General features: G+C 43.1%; 1 protein-coding gene across 1 annotated transcript; it reads left to right on the top strand.

Moving 5' to 3' along the window:
• Positions 1 to 462: 462 nt before the first annotated feature.
• ndufa13 (NADH:ubiquinone oxidoreductase subunit A13) lies at positions 463 to 13,453 on the top strand. The gene is made up of 5 exons (XM_073068128.1): positions 463 to 615; positions 1,486 to 1,564; positions 5,593 to 5,664; positions 12,018 to 12,087; positions 13,238 to 13,453. The coding sequence occupies exons 1-5, from the start codon at positions 522 to 524 to the stop codon at positions 13,355 to 13,357; spliced, it is 435 nt and encodes a 144-aa protein (XP_072924229.1). The 5' UTR covers positions 463 to 521; the 3' UTR covers positions 13,358 to 13,453.
• The last annotated feature ends 1,644 nt before the right edge of the window (positions 13,454 to 15,097 follow it).

Consider the following 15,097-nt stretch of genomic DNA (forward strand, 5'->3'; position numbering starts at 1 on the left):
TTTGAACCGAGTCAATCAAGAATTTCAAAATGAAATCGAATAGGCATTCGGATGAGGGGAGAGGATGAAAGGTAATGACACTGTGATTTATTAAATTGTAATTTATTTGTGAATTACAACGTTAGAAATGTTTTTGAAAGGAACAGGCCATTCGGCCCAACGAAGCTTGTCAAATTCCTATTCACCAAAATGTTTACAGTGTTTCAGGACACGATAGTAAGGCAAACTAATTGCAGTAAGGATAAATAAATAAATTGCAAGCAGAGTACGGAACAATAAACCGAAACCAAGCATGAATTAATTTAGCCCTCCGTGTCGGAGGAGCTCAGTAGGCCAGGCCGATGGGAAAAGGTAGAGACGAGGCGAGACCCCTCCGCAAGACCTGCAACTCCTTGGCAAGTGTGACAACAACCTGCTGGCACCTGATTGACAGCCCGCGGCTTCAAGTCCTGCATAAGACGGGGGCGGGATTTCCGGGTTTGGTTGCACGACAGTAACGGAAGTAGAAGTGGGCAGAGAAAATGGCCTCTGTCAAGGTGACGCAGGATCTGCCTCCCCCCGGGGGCTACGGTCCGGTGGATTATAAGAGGAACATCCCCCGAAGGGGGCTCTCAGGTTGGTCCAAACTCTTTCCTTGAATTCGGCTGTGTCGTTAGAGCAGTGAAGTCTCAACACGTAGTGCTCCTTCAGGACCTTCAGCCCGTGGCGCGAGTCCTAGTGCTTTCTGCCACTTTATCGTTCCCCAGTCTCCTCCTCCACGCTCCCTTTCCCCGTCCCATCTGCCTTCTCTGCTTATCCCCTACAAGCCTTCAGCTCCCATCACTCACTCAACCGCCCTTCACCCGCTCGGGCCCACCAGCCATTTCCTCCTACTGCAGACCTTGGGCCATTATAGCTACAGATCTGCAGCCCTTTTGTTAGAGCGGCCAAACATTGTCTGTGGAGAGATGCATTTCTGTTCGATGACCTTTCATCAGAGCTCTGTTTTTTTTCACCCTGCTCCCTCTCAGAAACTTCTCAAAGCAAGCACGTTGGGAGGACTGATCTGAAACCGCTTGTCTAAACGGTAGCCTGGATAGCATCTCATTCTGTCTGGGACCAGGACTTGTCATCTGAGATGTTAACATCAGGAGCTGTAGGTTGCTGACTCTCTCCATCTCTAATCCATTAGTGAGAACTGGCAAATAAAATTTACTGTTCAGCTGAGGGATAATAAATTCTGGCCTTGCCAGTAATGCCTGTATCCCAACCCAAACCCTGGTTCAAAGATAGAATGCAAGAGATTCTGCAGATACTGAATATCTTGAGCAATACATACTCAATGCTAGAGGAGCTCAGTAAGTCAGGCAGCATCTGTGGAGAAAAATAAACAGTCAATGTTTTGGGCTGAGACCCTTCAAGGAGAAGATATAGTTTTGTTCATTTTTTTTAAACTGGGGCATCTCTTACACAAGGAATGACTCCACGTTTGTTGTTATGTTGTAGGTTACAGCATGTTTGGGATTGGAGTCGGGATTTTAATCTTTGGCTACTGGCGGCTCTTCAAGTGGAACAGAGAACGACGGTATGTCTTCTGCCTCCTCCTCTTCACCTTCTCAGTTTATCCCATTTCCATGTCCCCAGCCTCATTTCTCTCTGCTCATGTTGCATCTGTAGATATTAAACATTCCCTCAGCACTGTGTTACATGGTTGTTTAGAGACTTGGAGCACTGCAGCACAGAAACAGGCCTTTCAGCCCATCCAGTCCATTCTGCCTAGTCCCATCAACCTGTATCGGGACCACAATCCTCCATACCCTTCCCATCTATGTACTTAGGCAAATTTCTCTTAAATGTTGAAATCGAACCCTCATCCACCAATTCTGATGGCAGCTCATTTAAGGAGGCAATGCTTGAAATCAATATTATTAAAATCAATGCTTAATGTTTAAATTAATTAAAGATTAGCTTTATTTGTCATATGCACATTGAAACATGCAGTGAAATACGTTTTTTTTCTCACTAGTAACCAACACAACGGCAGTCTGCCAATGTCTAACTACTATGCTACTGCGCCACCCTCGAAAACTCAACCAACTTCAGGAAAAGCAGTATTTACAAAGAGGAGCATAATTTGGCTTTGTGGATTCGGTGGAAGCATTCCTCATTTCTATTTCAGAGATTGATGCCTTTGCTTTACCTCAGGATCAAGACACACTTCACAATCTCTATGGGTCTCCTCTCTGTGCTCTGCTTTCCTACCACTTACTCCATGATGCTGGTTAATGACTAAAACTTACCAAAGGGAAGTTTATTTTGTATTTAATCAACACCAAGGCAGTTACTGAGAGAATAAATAGGCCTCCGTTAGTCTTGATAGACCATGGATTTGCACCTTGGAAAGTTTCCAGGGCGCAAGTCTGGGCAAGGTTTTTTTTATGGAAGACCAGCAGTTGCCCAAGCTGCAAGTCTCCCCTCTCCACACCACCAATGTTGTCCAAGGGAAGAGCATTAGGACCCATACAGCTTGGCACCGGTGTCGTCGCAGAGCAATGTGTGGTTAAGTGCCTTGCTTAAGGACACACACGCAAGCCTCAGCCAAGGCTCAAACTAGCGACCTTCAGATAACTAGACGAATGCCTTAACCACTTGGCCACTTGCCAACACTGAGAGAATAACTTTTGTTTAAATATGGGAAATGGGGGTAAGGGATTTGTTTGTGGGGAGCTAGAATGGATCTGAAGGGCTGGACAGACTCCTGTGTCATTACAAGATTCTTCCTGCACCGTTTCCACAATATCCAGAAAGCCACGTAGCATAGCGGTTGACATGTGCTGTTACAGCTTTGGGGGTGCCAGACTTCAGAGTTCAATTCTGACATCGTCTGAAGAAGTTTGTGTGTTCTCCCTTTGAATGTATGGGTTTCCTCCAGGTGCTGTGATCTCCCACAGTCCCAAGACATACCAGTTAGTAGGTTAATTTGTCATTGTAAATTGTCTTGTGATTATGCTAGGGTTCAGGAAGTAGGTTGCTGGGTGGTGTGGCTGGAAGGGCCTGTTCTGTACTGGATTACTAAATAAATAGGTAACTAACTATTTAACGTAATATTCAAGAAACTGTTTAGAATAAAATCAGTGACTGAAGCACCACTGCAGAGCATTCCAAAGTTCAAAGTAAATTTATTATCAAAGTAGATGTATGTTACCATGCATAACGTTGAGATTCATTTTCTGCAGACATTCTCAGTAAATCCATAATAGAATAATAATCATAATAGAGTCAATAAAGACCACACCAGTTTGGGCATTCAACTGGTATTCAATAGATATAAACTTTGTAAATGCAAAAATGAAGAAGTAATAAATAAATAATAAATATCAAGATGAAAGTGAGTCAAAGGTTGTGGGAACATCTCAAAGATGGGGCAAAAGAAGTTAATTAAAGTTATTTCCCCCCCCCCCCCCAAGTTCAAGAGCCTGATGGTTGAGGGGCAATAACTGTTCTTCCTGAACCTGGTGGTGGTTCTTCCTGAGGCTCCTGTACCACCTTCCTGGTGGCAGCAGCGAGAAGAGAGCATGTCCCACCTCTTTGTTAGCCTGATCTCTGGAGCTTTGCTCTTTAGCCTCTGCCTAACCCTAATTCCAAAGGTTAACAGCTGCATTTTGATTTTTGTCACAATCCAAAGTAGTCTCTTTATTTTTGGACCTCTGGTTATAGACTCCAGCGAAGGGAGTCATCATCCCTTCATCCAAATCAACACAAACAAAATGCTGGAAAAACTCAGCAGATCAGGCAGCCTCTTATGGAGAGGAATAAACAGTCAACGTTTCAGGTCAAGACCCTTCTTCAGGACATCCACCTTGTTGAGCCTTGTAAGTTTTATGAAATATTGAGAACAGCTGTGTATACAGCAGTATTATATTTTGGGAAAGGAGGTCAAATTGTAACAATGATCCTATGTAGTTTTAGTGAAGCCCAGTGTCATTTCATAAATAATTGTGCATTCAAAGCCTTTGGAAACATCAACCACCGACCCATCTGACTTTCCCACTGCGGCACCAGCCAGTTAACTTCCAGCGATTTTTACACAGGGTCCCTTTGATCATCACCATTTCCTGAACTGTTATCAGTTCAAAAATATTCTTTTTCAATGTTTTTTGACTAAAGTGGTTGATGTCACATTTCCACATAGCATTCCATGTGTCATATTCTTGCTCCCTCACTGCTTTGAAACCTTTCTAAATCCTGCTCCTTACTGTATCACGGTAGCCTGGCAGTTAACATGACACTGTTATAGCGCCAGCAATCCAGGTTTGTTTCACAGTGCATTTTGTGAGGAATTTGTACATTTTCCATGTAACCATGTGGGTTTCCTGAGTACAGGTAGTCCCCGAGTTATGAACGTCGGACTTAATGGACAACTCGTACTTACGAACCAAGGAAGGAGAACGCCGTCTGCCATTTTAAGTCAGATAGCAACGCCGTCAGCCATTTTAAGTTGTTGCAGTTGACACTGTGTTGAGTGTTTAACTCTGTATTTGGCTTAAATTTTTCTTAGTTAGATTCACCCTGACCACCCAGCCCCATTCAGGTCGGCTGGTGGTGCCGTGAGATCAGCGCCAGGCTTGAGAACAGAGGTTCCCGAGTTCGATCTAGTGACAGACTGCTCCCGTGTCGGGTTGATGTCGATCCGGTGATTCCCATACCGGGTTGATGTTGAGCTCGCTACTCGACCTCGTAAAAAAAAAACACTGCCACTTCCAGTTTAAATTCCCATGCGGAATATTGTGGAGGATCAAATACCCAAACCCAGCACAGCCCCCACTTGTCCCATTTAGCCTGTCTCAGTGCGGTGAAATTTAGGACTTGGGGAATTCAGTGCAGTGGTCCTTAGGACCCCAGCGGACCTTGGGAGCCAGCGCCCGCACTGTTTCTGTTCCGTTGACGGGAAGCGATCGCGATTGAAAATAAAGTGGAAATAATAAAGCATTTGGAAAGAGGAGAAATGCCATCAGTCACTGGAAAAGCGTTAGGTTACAGTCGGTCAAAGATCGGAACAATTTTAAAGGATAACAGATAAAGTGAGAATAATGGAGCATGTGAAAGGCCCTGCCCCGATGAAAGCTACAGTTATTACTAAGCAACGCAGTGGTTTAATTATTGAAATACATACATTTCTTGTGCTTTATATGCATAGAAAGGTAAAATATATACTATATACTAAGACAAACGTTTGACAAACTGACGCTATATAATACCATATGTATTTGTTCCAACTTACATACAAATCCGATTTAAAGACGGAGTCAGGAACGGAACGCGTACAAACCCAAGGACTGCCTGTACTCTGGTTTCCTCCCACATTGCAAGGAGGTATGGGTTAATTGGTTAACTGGGTAGCAAGGCTCATTGAGCTGGAAGGGCCTGTTACCATGCTGTGTGTCTAAATAAATCAGCTAACTTGGAAACCATAGTAACAAGGTATGAATCAACATTTATACCTTAATTGTGAAACGATACTTTCATTAATCAGTTTTGGCTTGTTTTCCTTATAGAATTGTTGTATTAATATTTGGTTTTCTGTTCTGTTTCTTTTCCTTTTTCCTTCCCCAGGCGCCTCCAAATTGAAGATCTGGAAGCCCGTATTGCAATGATGCCTTTGTTGCAAGCTGAACAGGATAGGAGGTAAGTGGAGAGGCTCTACTGTAACTAAACTGAGAGGCAGCATGTCACTAAACAGTGCTAGTTAGTATGCAGTTAGGTTTTTGTTAGCAACAAAAACAAATTGTAGAATCAACACCAAGTCTGCAGATGCCAGAAATCCAGAGCAAAACACACAAAATGCTGGAGGTTAGCAGATCAGGTAGCCTGTATGGAAATGAATGAACAGGCAACATGTCGGGCCAAAACGCTTCTTCAGAAAATCAACAGAGGATCAAGGCAAAAGAGAGTAATTAGAACATTACAGCATAGTACAGTACAGGCCCTTTGCCGGCAATGTTGCACCAACCTTGTTTACTTATTTAGAGATGCACCACAGAACAAGCCCTTCTGACACTTTGAGCTGCACGGTCAGCAGCCCCTAATATTACCCTAGCTTAATCATAGTACAATTTATACTGACCAGTTAACCAACTCACTGGTATGTCTTTGGACTGTGGGAGGACACCAGAGCACTTGGGAGAAACCCACACATTTTATGGGGAGGACGTATTAACTCCACAGATGACATTGGAATTGAACTCTGACACTACACTTCTGTGGTGCCTTATTAACCTGCTCTAAAATCAATCTAACCTTTCTCTCCCACATAACCCTAGAGTTTTCTTTTATCCACAAGCCTGTCTTAAGAGTTTACAAAATGTTCCTAATGTATCTGCCTCTACCAGCATTCCTGGCAGCACGTTCCACACATCCACAACTCTCTGTTTTTTAAAAAAAACTACCTCTGACATTGCCCCTATACTTCCCTCCAATCACTTTAAAATTTTGCCCCCTGGTCTTAGCATAATTTAGACCTTCACTCATCCAGTGCATGATTTAGAGTATTAAGATAAAGGTAGAATGTAAACATTAAATGAAATACAGTTTTCATTTATACTCTGTACATGAGATGAGTGAGGGTCCCATATACAAGCAGAGGAATGAAGAGGAGGAGAATGCCTTCAGTTCTCATCTGTTTTGCCATTTAATCATGTCCTGGCTTTATAATTGGTTCCTTAAGATTGTCATAGTGGGGTGGGTTAATGGGGATAAGCTCCTGCAACCTATTAAATACTCCCAATGGAGTGCGACTCAAATAGCCTCTGACAAGCAAGTCCAGCTCCTGGCATTCACGTGTGGCTTAGCTACAAAGCCCAGAGGAACTGCTTCTACTGGTTCCATGCAAAGGTGAGTTACTGGTGCCTTAAAACCAGTCACTTCGGGCAGATGAGGCTCATCAGCTGTGGGTGGCAGCTCATCTAGCAGAAAGGAAACTCATCTCCAACTTTCACTGCCTTGTGGCTATACCCACTCATTAGAAGGTTTTGGGAGTAAACCCCGAGTGAAAAATCCGGAGCTGAAGTCTCGAAGGCAGACCTATGTTGAGTTCAACGCTGATTGGCAATTCCTGTGATGCTGCTGGTGCCAAACTGTGTTGGTCTCTGTTGTTCTGCTGGATTCATCAGCTGTGTGGAGAGGGGAGCCTGCTGCATGGGCAACAGCTTGCTCTCCATATTGTACTGTCCTGGCTGGCGCATGATAGCTAGGATAGAACATCCATGGTCAACTCCACCCAATGGTGCAGAACTGTGGGACATAAAGGCAGAGCTCTTGCTCTAGATCAGAAGTTTGTGGGGTCAAGTTTCACTGTGGATACTTCAGTACAAAAGCTTGCAGCTGAAGGAATACTGTGAGGTTGGATGAAATAATAAAGAGCACATATTTCAATGTGTTCAAAATAAATTTATCATCAAGTTACGTACTATATATCTACATGTGCTGCTGAATATCCTTCCACATGGGTGATAGGTGCTACAGGGAGGTAGTCACCCCTGAGTTACAGGAGGCAGGTACCAGGGTGACTATCAGAAAAAGGAAAGAGAATAGGCAGCCAGGGCAGAGTACCCCTGTGATTGTTCCCCTCAATAATAAGTATACCGCTTTGGATACTGTTGGGAGGGACGATCTACCAGGGAGAGGCCTCAGTGACTGGGTCTTTTGTCACTGCATTTGGCTTTGTGGTTCAGAAGGGAAGGGGGGAGAAGAAGAGTGCAGGAGTGATACGGGATTTCATGATTAGAGGAGCAGAAAGCAGATTCTGTTGACGTGAAAGAGACACCAGGATGGTATGTTGCTTCGCGGGTGCCAGGGTCAGGGATGTCTTGAATCAGGTCCACAGCATTTTAAAGAGGCAGGGTGAACATTAGAAGCCGTAGTACATATTCATACCATTGACTTTGGTAGTGAAAAGGGAGAAGGTCCTGAAGAGAGTATATAATGAGTTAGGCAGTAAGCTGAAAAGCAGGACCTCCAAGATAGCAATCTCTGGATTGCTGTCTGTGCCACATGCCAATGAGGGTAAGAATAGGATGATTTGGCAGATGAAAGCATGGCTGAGGAATTGGTGTAGGGACAGTGTTTCCGATGTCTAGAACATTGGGATCTCTTCTGGGGAAGGTATGACCTGTTAAAAAAGGACAGGTTATACCTAAACCTAAGGGAGACCAGTATCTTTGTGAACAGGCTTGGTGGAGCTATTGGGGAGGTTTTAAGCTAACTTGGCATTTGGAAGGGAGATGGGAACCTGAATGATGGGGCTGAGGATGGGACAGTTGGTATACAACTAGATGTAGTGTAGTGAGACTGTGAGAAAGGATAAGCAGATGATAGGGCAAAATTGCAGTCAGTGGGATGAGTTAAATGTAATGGGGCTGAAGTTCCCTTCCTGGCCCCACACTCCTCTTGCTGCTGCCATCAGGCAGGAGGTACAGGAGCCATTGAACCCACAACACTGGGTTCAAGAATAGTTCTGAACTACTATATTGAATTGATCCACAACCTGTGGACTCACTATCAAGGCCTCTACAACTCATGTTCTCAGTATTATTTTGTATATTGTTGTTAGTATTTCTATTTGTAGCATTTTTTTTTTCACATTGGTTGTTTGTCAGTCTTTATAGTTTTTCATTATTGTATTATTTCTTGTATTTACTGTGAATGCCCACAATAAAATTAATCTCAGGATTGCAAATAGTGACATATATTTACTTTGAACTGCAGATTCCCTGGGGAAAAAGGTCCACAGCCACGTAGTCAGTTTAGTGCTGAGGCTTGTGCAGCCTCAGTGGAGAGGAGTAAATAATCTCAGCATTTCCAGCATCTGTAGCATGGCTTGTGTTTATAACTTAGAGGCACATCTTGGATGGTACCAAAGGGCTTGTTTCCTTGCTGTCTTAATTCTGTCTCATTCTGTCTCGTGCTCAATGTTATTTCCATCGTTAGACATCTACAGAACAGCCAGCCAGGGTTACAGATCTCAGGAGGTGGTGAAACCAAGCAAAGGCAGATTATCTTATGTTAATGAATTGGAAATGCTTGTGTTCTTTATAGGGAGAGGGGTAAATATGGCATAGGGGAGAGTGGGGTGGTTGTAGAGATGGGGAACAAAACTGAAATATATTACCCTCTTGATATGAGTGTAAATTTTTCAAACTTGCCGGTTTTCAGGGGGAAAATGGTTTGAAAGCTTGACTCCATAGTTTAAAATGTCTGCCGACCCTACCTCAGTCCCAAAGTGGGTCATCCTTTTATTGTTTAAACTCTCATTATCAGATATTTCTGCATGAAGATCACTCTATATTCAAACACCACCACTACATCCACATCACCTAGCGTCACTTTATGTACCTACTGTCTAATAGTTTCTTATACATGGTGTTTTATGAGATTGCTTTTATGTTTAGATTTATTGTTTCTGTTTTTAATTATGTTTTATAACCTGCATCAGATCCACAGTAACAATCAATCATTATCCTTTACACTCAAGTCCTGTGTGAGGGAAAACCTGAATGTGGTGTTGTAGGCGAGCATAAGGATCAGGATATTTGTACATTTGTAGAAATATATTTTGGAGTGTTGGTCTGCCATTGGGTGGGTGACTGTGTGCGTACCTGTGTGGCTCTACATAAATGGGCACATATTTGAAGTTTGAGATGCTACTGACCAGTACTTCTATGGCCATCTTTTCAGTTACCAGCTGCATTGAGTATTTTTAATTATTGGTGGTTAAATATTTAAGTAAGGATGTAACACTGAGGCTTCATAAGGCATTGGTAAAACTGCATTTGGAATATTGTAAACAGTTTGGTGCCCCTTATCTAAGAAAAGATGGGCTGGCATTAGCGAGAGTCCAGAGGAGGCTCACGAGAATGATTCAGGGAGTTAAAGGGTTGATGGCACTGCTGATATACTCACTGGATTTAGAAGAATGGGAGAGTGGGAAATCACATTGAAGCCTATTGCAAATTGAAAGGCTTACAAAGAGTGGATGTGGAGATGATGCTTCTTATAGTGGGGGAATCTAGGACCAGAGGGTACCCCTCAGAATAGAGAGATGTCCATTTAGAATTAGTCAGTTTATTATCACGAGCATGTGTCATGAAATTTGTTAACTTAGCAGCAGTTCAATGCTATACATAACCATATAACAATTACAGCACGGAAACAGGCCATCTCGGCCCTTCTTACTCTCACCTAGTCCCACTGGCCCACATAATATAGAAGAAGAAAAAAATAATTAAAATAAAACTTTAAAAAAAGTCAATTATAGTATTTGTATAATTAGATTAATCGTGCAAATACAGAAATAATAGATATTTAAAAAGTGAGGTTGTGTTCACAGGATCAATGTTGATTTAGGAATCGGATGGCAGAGGGGAAGAAGCTGTTCCTGAATCACTGACTGTGTGCCTTCAGGCTTCTGTACTTCCTACAGAAAACAGTGAGAAAAGGGCATGCCCTGGGTGCTGGGAGTCCTTAATAATGGATGCTGCCTTTCTGAGACACTGCTTCCTAAAGATATCCTGGGTACTTTGTAAGCTAGTACCTAAGATGGAGCTGATTACATTTAAGACCCTTTGCAGCTTCTTTCGGTCCTGTGCAGTAGCTACCCCCCACCAGACAGTGATGCATCCTGTTAGAATGCTCCCTGCAGTACATCTATAGAAGTTTTTGAGTGTATTTGTTGACATGCCAAATCTCTTCAAACTCCTAATGAAGTATAGATGCTGTCTTGCCTTCTTTGTAGCTGCATCAATATGTTTGGACCAGGTTAGGTCCTCAGAGATCTTGACACCCAAGAACTTGAAACTGCTCCACTTCTTATCCCATCTATGAGGATTGGTTTGTGTTCCTTCGTCTTGCCCTTCCTGAAGACCAAATTTCTTTACCCAGAGGGTGGTTAAACTGTGACATTTATTGCCATAGGTGACCTTGAATATTCTCAATGCCAAGTCATTGAATATATTTAAAACAGAGTTTCTTCATTGGTTCAGGACTTGGTAAGGAGATAGGTGTGAGGGAATTTTGTATCATTTGGAATAACATAGTACATGTTCAGTCACAAACAAAAGCAAATGCGCAGATGCTGGAAATCCAGACAACACACCCAAAATGCTGGTGGAACGCAACAGGCCAGGCAGCATCCATGGGAAAGAATATAGACAATGTTTCAGGCTGAGACCCTTCTCCAAGGACTGGAGAAGATGGATGAAGAGTCAAGAGTTGGAAGGTGAGGGGAGAGGAGGAAGTAACACAAGGTGATGGGTGAAACCAGGAGGGGGGAGAGGTGAATTAAAGAGCTGAGAAGTTGATTGGTGAGAGATAGAGGCTGAAGAATAGGGAATCTGATAGGAGAGGACTAAAGGGCAGGGAAGAAAAGACAATGGGGAGGAGCACCAGAGGGAGGCAATGGGCAAGTAAGGAAGTTAAGTTTAATTATCATTCAGCCATATTGCCAAACAAAATCTTGTTCCTGTGGAGCCGAGGTGCAAAACACTGTACTAACAGCACATAATACATGGTTACGATTTCAGAAAAAACATGCAGTCACAAAAGAAAGTGACCAAGTACATGATTGTAGATTTATGGTCCAGCTTGTTCTTCCACCAGTGAACACTGGAGGGCAGTACCAATGGGAAGGACCAGCCCCCAACCTGGTACAGAGTCCAGCAGTACAGAGGCTCTCCCATACTGCTCCATTCTCTCCTCTCCTGTTTGACGAGCTGCATTCTGGGCCTTGTCCTCGCACAACACAGGCAGTGCAGCTCCCCACTGTCAGTCTCGCCAGTGAACCAGACTTGTAGTATTCCACATTACCAATGTCTAGCAGGATCTTGTGATCCCAATGAAATGTCCAAGACAATCACAAGAGCTCCTTCCTTCGTATCTGGGAATGACCTTTCTACCCCTATGAAAATAAAGTTGTAAACGTGTGCAGATTTGTCCCTCCATACTTCAGTTTTGTCACTCATTTCTGACACTTTTTTCCCCCTCAGGTACCTACGTTTATTACGGGAGAATCTTGAGGAGGAGGCAAAAATCATGAAGGATGTTCCTGGATGGAAGGTAACCAGGCTCATTTCCTGCCTTTGCTTTGCTTTCTGAAACACTTGTGTTCTGATCCAAACCTGCCCAGGCTACTGGCCACTCTTCTATCCATTTACAACGTCGTACAGCACCAGCAACCTGTGTTCATTTCATGCTGCTGTCTGTAAGGAGTTTGTACACTCTCCCCATGGCCATGTGGGTTTCCTCACACATTCCAAAAGCATAGCGGTTAGAAGGGTGTTTGGTCACATGGGTGTAATTAGGCAGCACAGGCTTGTTGGGCCAGAATGGCCTGTTAGTGTGATATAACTCAAAATAAAAAATAAAAGTTAGGGCTAGTGAGTCTCGCAACAGTCCCAGAGAGCCTGGGCCAACAGCAATTCAGGCTGAGGTTGGGGAAAACTGGGTAGGGGCTATGGAGAACGTTGTACTGATGCTGTACTGGTTCCTGTGCCAAGGCCAGGGCTGGAGGGCACTTACTGTTTTCACCACCTTGCCTATGAGAAGAGAACAGAACAGTGGACATTCACTACCTCCTTAACCACCACAACAAGCTTTGGCAGCTACCCTGTGGTCTACTTTGCATCCAATTACAGCTGGGGGGGGGGGGGGGGTGCATTTCTTCATTTACCTGTCCCTGTTGCAGATCCTTACCTTGCAATCGCCGCAATCTCTGGTGAGTTCCCTAACCAAAAGAAAAGGGTTTTACTTAACACTTTATTAACAACAATAATGGAATGAAATGTGTACTCTTACTTTCACCCTTAAACCTGGAATTATTGTGGGAATGTGTTTGTAACACTCCTTCACTTCCAATCTGTCCTTGGTGATGTGGGATTCCCTTTTATTTATTTGGAGATGTATACAGTGTGGTAACAGGTCCTTCCAACCCTCACGAGCCTAGTGCTGCTCAACCTATTAACCCGTATGCCTTTGGACTGTGGGAGGAAACTGGAGCATCTGGAGGAAACCCACATAGTCAGAGGGAGAATGTATGAACTCCTCACAGAGAGCCGCAGGAATATAACCCAAGTTACTGGCACTGTAATAATGTTACGCTAACCACTACACCTACGTATGGCCCGTCCTGTACATTGATTTAAATCAACATTGGTTGGTGGGGTGATGTTTGATTACAGAAGTGGTTTAATTGCATCACCTGTTACAGGTGGGTGAGAGCGTTTACCGCTCCGATCGCTGGTTTACGCCCTCGGTGGAGGAATTGTTTAACCTTCGGCCTCGGGAGGAGTACCTCCGAGTGAAGTACGGGTTCCAGTGGTACGTGTGAGCATGCTGCAAAGCTGTCTGGACTCCTGAAGAGTGTCCCCTCCATAAAATCTCCTCTGTGTGTGGAATTGTTAATAAAACTTGTATATATTTGGCAGACTCTGTTCCTTAATTTTAAGAAACAGGTTAGTAAGTAAATTGAAAGAATTATGCCTTTCACAATCTCAGAATGTCAAATACTGCTTTATGCCTGGTGAATATTTTTGAACCCTTTGTTGTCAAGAGAGAATTTCTTTAAGTTCTCTCACAGAACAATGTAATGATGATCAGAAACTGGGGATCTCCCCTGTTGTTCCATAATTGGCATCAGATTATCTCCATCTGAAAGACAGACTGATTGCTGGCTTGAACTCATTTGAAAGACCAATTAGAAAGGTGACCTGAGATCTGTAGTTTAATCAGAATTGGGTTTATTATCACTGGCATGTGACGTGAATTGTTAACTTAGGAGCAACAGTTCAATGCAATACATAATCTAGCAGAGAGAGAAAAATAAAAATAAAACATAATAAATAAACAAGTAAATCAATTATGTATATTGAATATTTTATTAAAAATGTGCAAAAACAGAAATACTGTATATTTAAAAAAAGTGAGGTAGTGTCTAAAGCTTCAAAGTCCATTCAGGAATCAGATGGCAGAGGGGAAGAAGCTGTTCCTGAATCGCTGAGTGTGTGCCTGCAGGCTTCTGTACCTCCTACCTGATGGTAACAGTGAGAAAAGGGCATGCCCTGGTGCTGGAGGACTTTAATAATGGATGCTGCCTTTCTGAGACACCGCTCCCTAAATATGTCCTTGGTACTTTGTAGGCAAGTGCCCGAGATGGAGCTGACTAGATTTACAACCTTCTGCAGCTTCTTTCAGTCCTGTGCAGTAGCCCCTCCATACCAGTTTAATTATCATTCAACCATACACATGAAACCAGCTGAATGAAAGTTTTCCTCCAGGGCCAAGGTGCAAAACACACAATCAACAGTCACATAAAGCACACAGATCATATTGTACATATAATTAAGCTAGCAGAAAAAGTTACAAAAAGTATATTGTCCCAAGTCCCTGAGTGTTGTAGCTTATATATTGATGATGCATGGGATGTGCTGAATCCCAGTGCAGGCTGTTTAGCCCACAAAGTTGAGCTGACTTTCAACCTACTCCATGATCTATCTATCCCTTCCTTCCTGTACAGTCCATAACATGCCATTTCTCTTACGTCAATGTGCTTATCTGAAAGTCTTTTAAGTATCCCTTATATATCTGCCTCTACCAGCAGCCCTGGCAGTGCATTCTACACAACAACCATTCTGTTTAAAAAAAAAACTACCTGTGTCATCTCTCTATATACTCATCTTGACCAGCTGTTCTCTGGTACTAGTCTTTGCCAAATTGGCAGTCCACTCTTTCTATGACTCTTGTAATCTTATGCCCCTCTATCAAGAAGCTTCTTATTGTCTGCTACACATTTTTCTTACAAACATACAAATGTTTATTCAAATACAAAATTCATACAATGGTCATGTTTACCAAACTGGCAATAATTTCAAATTAAAATGCAATTATCTATAAAGCACTCTGTTACCTGTTCTCGGAAGCCCCCACTGTACCCATAGAGATCACATTTTCCCTCTCTAAGGACACCTCGGCATGAACATAACTCCGGAAGAAGGGTTCTTCATCTGTCACTCCAAAGAGGTGACACTCCATCACCTACAGTGGAGCCCTTGTTGATTCCCTTCTCTGTCAG

Source organism: Hemitrygon akajei, chromosome 16, assembly GCF_048418815.1.
Source record: "Hemitrygon akajei chromosome 16, sHemAka1.3, whole genome shotgun sequence".
In the NCBI taxonomy this organism is placed as follows: domain Eukaryota; kingdom Metazoa; phylum Chordata; class Chondrichthyes; order Myliobatiformes; family Dasyatidae; genus Hemitrygon; species Hemitrygon akajei.